The sequence below is a fragment of the Orycteropus afer genome, unplaced genomic scaffold, assembly GCF_000298275.1.
Source record: "Orycteropus afer afer isolate SDZICR_OR568_19922 unplaced genomic scaffold, OryAfe1.0 scaffold00258, whole genome shotgun sequence".
NCBI classification, from domain to species: domain Eukaryota; kingdom Metazoa; phylum Chordata; class Mammalia; order Tubulidentata; family Orycteropodidae; genus Orycteropus; species Orycteropus afer.
In genome coordinates this window covers 790,277-797,204 of record NW_006921845.1, presented here as the reverse complement: position 1 = coordinate 797,204, position 6,928 = coordinate 790,277, and the positions used below count along the sequence as shown (strand labels likewise).

Here is a 6,928-nt window from a genome sequence, read left to right as displayed (position 1 = left end):
TGATCATTCTCATAAGTACTGTTACATGAAGGGAACCAGGAATGAATAGTACACGTTATAAGATTCCATTTATATAAAATTTAAAATCTGGTAAAAATCAACCAATAGAATTTGAAGTCATAATTATTGCCTTTGCGGGAGTAAATAGGATGGCATGGAGAAAACTTCTGAGATGTTGCTAATATTCTGTTTCTTTATTAGTGTTCTGGTTATTCAAGTGTGTTCTGTTTGTAAAATATTCAAAAAGCTGTGCATTTATGATTTCTGAACTTTTCTGTATACATATTATATTTTAAAAAAAAATTATCCAAAATTTCTTCCAAATCAAACAAAATCAGAAAGATAGAAAGATGGATGAGTGCAAGAAGTGAAATCATAGCCACATTTACTTGTAAAAATAGATTAAAGAATTCTAAAATATTTAGAAGCTTCATTTCAGCAGTTTATTTAAAAAATTACAACATGACTAAGTAGGAATTTTCCCAGGAATGCAAAATGTTGTAAATAAAAAACATGGGAGGAAAATAAATTTGGGGAAATTGGGGAGGAACATTAGTTAAATCTCTAAGTTTAATTTAAAACAACTTAAAGTAAATAGGGCATAACGGTAAGATTTCAGAAATTTGGGTGATGAGTATAGAGGTGTTATTATCATACTGTTTTCTAGTGTTCTCTGTATGTTTGAAATATTTCACAATAAAATACAGAAAAAAAAAATCCTATAAATTATTTTATTTATGTGATAGAGTCCATTATTGGAATAAGGAAAAAAAAAATTAATTGGGATTTCAGTCAACTCAACTCAATTAACTGCCATCGATTCGGCTCTGACTCATAATGACCCTTCCTTGGGTTTCTGAAGTGGTACCTCTACGGAAGTAGATTGCCCAGTCTTCCTTCCGAGGAGTGACTGGTGGGTTTGAACCTCCAGCCTTCTGGTTAGTAGTCCAATGCCTTAGGCACTATGCCACCAGAGCTCCTGAATATAAAACCAGTATACAAAAATAGACCACTCTATACCTGTAATGAACAAGAAGAAAATATAAAAGATTCTGATTCACAAAACCACAAAAATGGTAAGCCATCTACGAATCAACCTAACAAAAGATGTCATTGGGGAAAAAGAAAAAAAATCAGAAAGCAATATGGAAGGACTTAAAAAGACCTGAATAAATAGTACCATATTGATAGATATTACTAACATTGTCAATAGTTCTCAAATTAGTTCATAAATTCAATGGAATTCTAAATAGACTGGGATTTTTTTTTTTTGTAACCACACTAGCTGATCCTTTTATTTATATGGAAAGCAAAAGGCCAAGAATACTAAAGATAATTTTGAACAAAAGCAAAGAAAGATTTCAGCCTATTAAAAATCAAGACTTATTTTTACTTCATAGTGATCAAGAGAGTGACATGGTACAGGGATAAAATATAGACCAATGGAACACAGTAGAGAGATCAGAAACACATTCACATATATGTGTATTTGGATTAAGACAAAATGTTCTGGATACAAACCATCCACATAAAAAATAGATAAAATTGGACCTATATTTATATAATTCATAGAAATTATTTCTAGTAGGAGTAAAGAGTAGGGGAGATTTTCTTAATCAAGATACAATAAGGCACTAATTAAAAGGAAAAGATTAATGTAGTTTGTTAAATTTAATTTAAATACCATTTTAATTTAAAAAACCAAAAGGCATCATAAACAAAGTTATAAACCACAAACAAAGTTATAAGGCACAACTGGAACAATATATGTTCAATGCATATAACAAGTAAGTATTAGTTTGCAGTATTATAAGAACTACAAATCAATATGAAATAAACTAGTAACCCAGTAGGAAAATAGACAAAGTATAAAAACTGTAATTCACAGAAAAGGAAATCCAAATGCTCCAAGATCTAATGAAAAGGTGCTCATCAAGTTCAGTAATAATTAGGAATGTGAAAATTAAAACAACACTGATTCAAATCGTCAGAACTTAAAAAGGCTAACTGCACAAGTGTTTGTAAGGGTATGAGGAAAGCAGAGCTTTCATGTACTTCTGGCAGAAAATGTCCATTGGTACTGTTGTTTTGAGATCATTTTACCAATATTTAAGCAACTTAATAACAACTATTCTTTTTGATTCAGCAATTCTAGTTCTAGAGAAATACCCTAGAGAAATCCTACTTCATGGACAAAGCATTGTTTCTAATAGACTAAAGGAAAATATCCAGAAGTCCATTAATTAGGGAATGGATATAAATTTCTATAATAGAAAGACTGACAGTAGATTAAATTAAGTAGAACTAAATTTATCAGTATGGATAAGTCTAAAAAACAAAAGTGAATGAAGAAAGCAAGTTGTAAAATATGATAATATTTAATAACTTTTGAAACCTGGAAATCTAATTTTTAGAGACCAATAAAATTATAACAAAAACAGCATGAATATAAATTGATCAGCAATGCCTTCTTAACAGTTCTCTATGATGAAAAACAAGAAAGGGAAACATGATTGGGGAATATCAGTTATAGCTATAAATTTAATTTTAAAACATCTAATATAAATCTCTACAGAAGTAAATTGTCCAGTCTTCCTTCTGAGGAGTGGCTGGTGGGTTTGAACCACCAGCCTTCTGGTTAATAGTCAAATGCTTTAGAAAGTATGCCACCAGAGCTCCCTCTAATATAAATAGAGTATAAAATTAAGATTTCATGAAGTTAGGTGATGTACACATAAGTGTTTATCATATTGTTTTGTATTCTTTTCTGTATGTTTGAAATATTTCACAATAAACTAAACTTTTATTTAAAAAAGCAAAGGATATTATATATTACTCTGGTCTCTGTGACATATAGAGTTAACAATACAGCACAATACAGCAAGCATTATTGGTAGGATAATACTTTATTATATTAAATACAAATGATGTAGAAGAAACTATGTTCAGCAGACCGGTAAAACAAAGCCATCATCTGAGTCTTCTTACAGACTCCAAGCCAATCACAGACATTTACATAGAACAGAGCACTGGCAAAATGATTGGAGATACAGCGCAAACACCCAAAGCTGTTTTCATAAAGATTAACAAAGACTGAAATATACAGATCGGCAAATCATAGAGCCCAGGTTACACGACGTGCTTGAACTGGTGGTGATTTCTCTACATCATCGACCTTTAGACTCATGGAGTATGGACGCACAATGCTGCGAGGCATTATAGCGGGGTCTACTGATGAAATAACTTTGATAGAATCCCCAGATTGCCATACTTTGTTACACTCTCTAACAGATTTGTTGATGAAGTTGAAGCAGGTAAAGCTCTTGACCAACTGCAAATAGTTTAGAATAGAGAGGATTCCTGGGGAAAAAAAGAGAAGCCAGAAAAGGAAATGAAGGGACATTTTCGAGTCAGAGACATTTTCTTCCGTGTTGTCAGCGATAACCAAAAAAACAAACCAAACTCACTGACATCGAATCGACTTTGACTCATAGCAACCCCTTAATGGGTTTCCGAGGTCTTATCTCTATGGAAGTAGATTGACCAGTTGGCAGGGATAGCTTCACCCAAAAACCCTGTGGACCCCTTTGAAATGCCCTAAGCACTTCAGGAAGTTATAGTCAGAGACTGGAAGTGTGTGCAGAATAGTTTAAATGCTGCTCAACTCAACAAATTTGAGACTCTTTTTGAAAAAAAAAGAGACATGTTTCTATTTGGGTTAGGAAGTGCAGTTCCTGATGAAATTTCAAGATTTCTTAGGAAAAGAGGCTCTCCAGTGTTGATTATTTAGCATCAGATATTTTTTTCTTTCTGACCTCAAATTGCCTTGGCATCACTGGCCCTCTCCCCTTCACTGGGCATTCCTTCACAGACCCTCTTCTTGTAGTTATCTCTGTCCTGAGGTGGAGAGTGTGTGGAAGACAGAAGAAAACATGGAAATGAGAACCTACTCTCTGAGACAGGTATACCACACATTTCACACAGTCCTAATTTCCAGTTTTCTCCCTTGTAGGAACTGTCCTTAGAGAATGTGTTGGGTTGATCTTCATGAGTTTAGAAAGGAAGGTTTGGCATTTTCCCCCATTCATTTTTCCCATCCTTTCACCCTCCCTTTCTTTCATCAGGGGTGAATTGGTCTTTATCACCCTTCAAGGGCCCTGAAAACACTCACCACAGGAAACAAAGAAGGTGACATTTATGTAGGCAGAGTAAGGGATCCAGGTGATCTTGTAACTAGAGTAGTATATGAATTGACCTTGCCTTAGCTTATGGTGATACAGTACGAGTGCAGAGAGTAGAAGAATACCTGATGTCCAGACAGAAGGAGAAAGAAAATCCCTTCTGAAGAATTTTGTCTCCAGTACTCACGTTTTAACCTAAGATAAACACTTCACTTCCAAGCCTCCACCCTGACCAATGCACCTTGTACAGTGGTAACTCTAATACATCAGAGCCAGAGAACTGGAAAGGCTGAATTACTATATTTTTATGCCAGTAACTGCTCCCTCCACCTGAGAGGTATTTTCATAAATGCCAATATGCCACTTTTTTTTTTTTTTTTTTCACATGTTATTATAGTCAGAAACTTCAGCCTGGACCCAAAACCAAGTATACTTCTAAGCCTGGGTTAGGGGAGCCAGGAAGTTACCTGTGAGGAAACTGAGGAAGGCAGTGATGAGGTGGACATAGTTGGTTGGAGGAATCAGGTAGGTGAATTCCATACCCAGGACCAAGTTAATGAGGAAGGAAAGACTGAGAGTCAAAATCATCATGATCCTGACCACTTCCAGTTTATCTGTTGGAAAGCAGAAGCTGTATTGAGAGAAGGACAGATATTTCTTCTAGGTTCATTTCCACCTGGGCTCCACAAATCTCTAGGTAAAAATGGGAATAGGGTGAAAGATTTGATTAAATAATAAAGAGGGAGAGGAGAAGACAATAAAGAGGCAGGGAACTTAAAGCTGAGTGGAAGAGAAAACCAAAAGAATATGTTGTCTATCTTGATGTTTCTTTATGCCTCTTTCTCTTCTGCTCTTTTCTGAGAATCCATTTATTGTTAAATCTCCCAAATCACCCTATCTTGGGTACTTTTTTCATGCTAACATAATCCACTTTCCTTTTGTCATTTATCTTTCTTTCATACACCTCATGCTCTACATGTGTTGACCACCCTGTTGCTACAGCATAGGCTTCTCAAGAGACCAGTAGTTAAATCTGTGAGCTTCTGAACTTTCCCCCAAAGCATGCAAAGAGTGAAATTTTGGAGTCTTCCTTGACTGTGTTGATTATGGAAGTGAGCACCCTGCAGCCTGAGGAAGTTACATCAGAGAATAATGGGAAAGCTGGTGAGATGAATGGAAATGAAGAAAAGATGAACCCTCGCCACCCATCTCTTTCCATAGTCTAGTTCTGACCTTCTGGCCAAATTGTAATGCAACATATCATCCAGGGACTGTGGTTTATTGTGATTGTTTTTGTTTCCAACTTCAATTCAATCCATTTATCAGTGACGGTTCCTATCACCATGATGATTAAAGCCAAGGAGGAGAGGATCATGTTGGTGTTCTGGATACTTCTAATAGATATTTCCACCATTGTCAATGGAGTTTTCTAGTTGAGACCACCATAAATCTCTCACATGTAGATCTCTCTTCTCTTCTCTGATTTGATTAGTCACAGGGAAAAATCTTGACTTTCAGTGATTGCTGAAGCATTAGCATTGGCAGAAGCTGAGGTAGTCTATGGAACAGAGAAGATAGCTCCCACGCTTTACCACTCCTTCATCTGGGTCAGCCTGCTGTCAGGGCTGCTAACTGCCATGGAATCATCTACTGGCTTGACCCTTGACCTTGGAGCCTAGTGCAGTAGAAGGACCAAGGGGCTCAGAAGTCCAGGAGAGCTGTCAGATATAAAGGTATAGGGAGAACTAGAGGCTTTGAAAGAAGTTATATATGCTAGACTAAAGAGACCCAATTTCAGAGGAAGTGCAATTTAGAGTTAGAATTATATGCTCCAGAATTAGTCGACATTGAGTGGGAGGCAGTGAAGGAGATAAGGATTTTAAGTTCCTTGACATGAGTAGTTTGCTAGCTAACATCACAAAAGGGCATGGCCAGCTCTAACATAGGGTGTTTTAGAGAAACTTACATCTTCATTTAGAAGGCCCAAAGAAGTTTAGCTAGGCAGGAAACAGATCATTGCCTTAGACCCAAAAGAACTCGTCTGGTTCATGGAGCCCTTACAATCATGGAGCCTTTGAAACTTGCCAGAGAAAATATGTTTTGGATTTTTTGAGTAGGCAACCACAGTATGGACTAGAGTCAGAACCAAAGGGCTTTACTGAAATCTAAAAGACGCTGCTTATGGAACTATGATGAAAATCATCTCTCTCTCTCTAGACTTTTGACCTTATTGCAGATCACTTTCTTGGAGTAAAACTGGATCTTTTTCATTGCCTCCAACATGCTATACTCTCTCTTCCAGAGTTCTCCACATATGTTTTAATATATTTTTAAAAACAGTGCACAACAATGTATTTGAACTTATAGTAAAAGCTTTATGGTTAAGAAAATGGGCTCAGTACCCTGGGTTTTAATTCTTGTTTAACTACTTACCAGATGTGCACCCTTAGAGATGCTTTCTATATCTGAAAACTTTGTAGTGATTAAATGAGTTCCTGGAAAAAAATAAATGCTATATAAGCATTTACCATAATATTCATTTGGGTTTTCCCAGAAAGTGATTATAAGGCATGTGAGGAGTTTACTCCTACTAGTAATGTGAGGCCTGAGTCCTAATGCCCTCCAGGTAATTCTTTAACCAGGAGTCTTTAGTGTGAGGCCTGAGTCCTAAAGAATGTGAGGCCTGAGTCCTAATGCCCTCCAGGTAATTCTTTAACCAGAAGTCTTTAGTGCTGGGGATCCCAGCA

The 6,928-nt window shown here is 36.1% G+C and overlaps 1 protein-coding gene across 1 annotated transcript; it reads right to left on the bottom strand.

Moving 5' to 3' along the window:
• Positions 1-3,115: 3,115 nt before the first annotated feature.
• On the bottom strand, positions 3,116-5,595 carry TMEM225 (transmembrane protein 225). Its single transcript, XM_007949967.1, has 4 exons — positions 5,415-5,595; positions 4,649-4,795; positions 4,172-4,306; positions 3,116-3,360 (listed from the first exon to the last, which is right to left on the bottom strand). Exons 1-4 carry the CDS (start codon positions 5,593-5,595, stop codon positions 3,116-3,118), a joined length of 708 nt encoding a protein of 235 aa, XP_007948158.1.
• Between the last annotated feature and the right edge of the window lie 1,333 nt (positions 5,596-6,928).

What these genes read in the sequence shown, in the direction of transcription:
- TMEM225 (XM_007949967.1), bottom strand. Translation starts at nt 5,595, where the DNA reads ATGGTGGAAATATCTATTAGAAGTATCCAGAACACCAACATGATCCTC. An exon ending in CATTACAATTTGGCCAGAAG is followed by an intron (nt 4,796 to 5,414) that starts GTCAGAACTAGA and finishes GCTTTCCAACAG; the next exon opens with ATAAACTGGAAGTGGTCAGG. An exon ending in CTTCCTCAGTTTCCTCACAG is followed by an intron (nt 4,307 to 4,648) that starts GTAACTTCCTGG and finishes TCTGGACATCAG; the next exon opens with GTATTCTTCTACTCTCTGCA.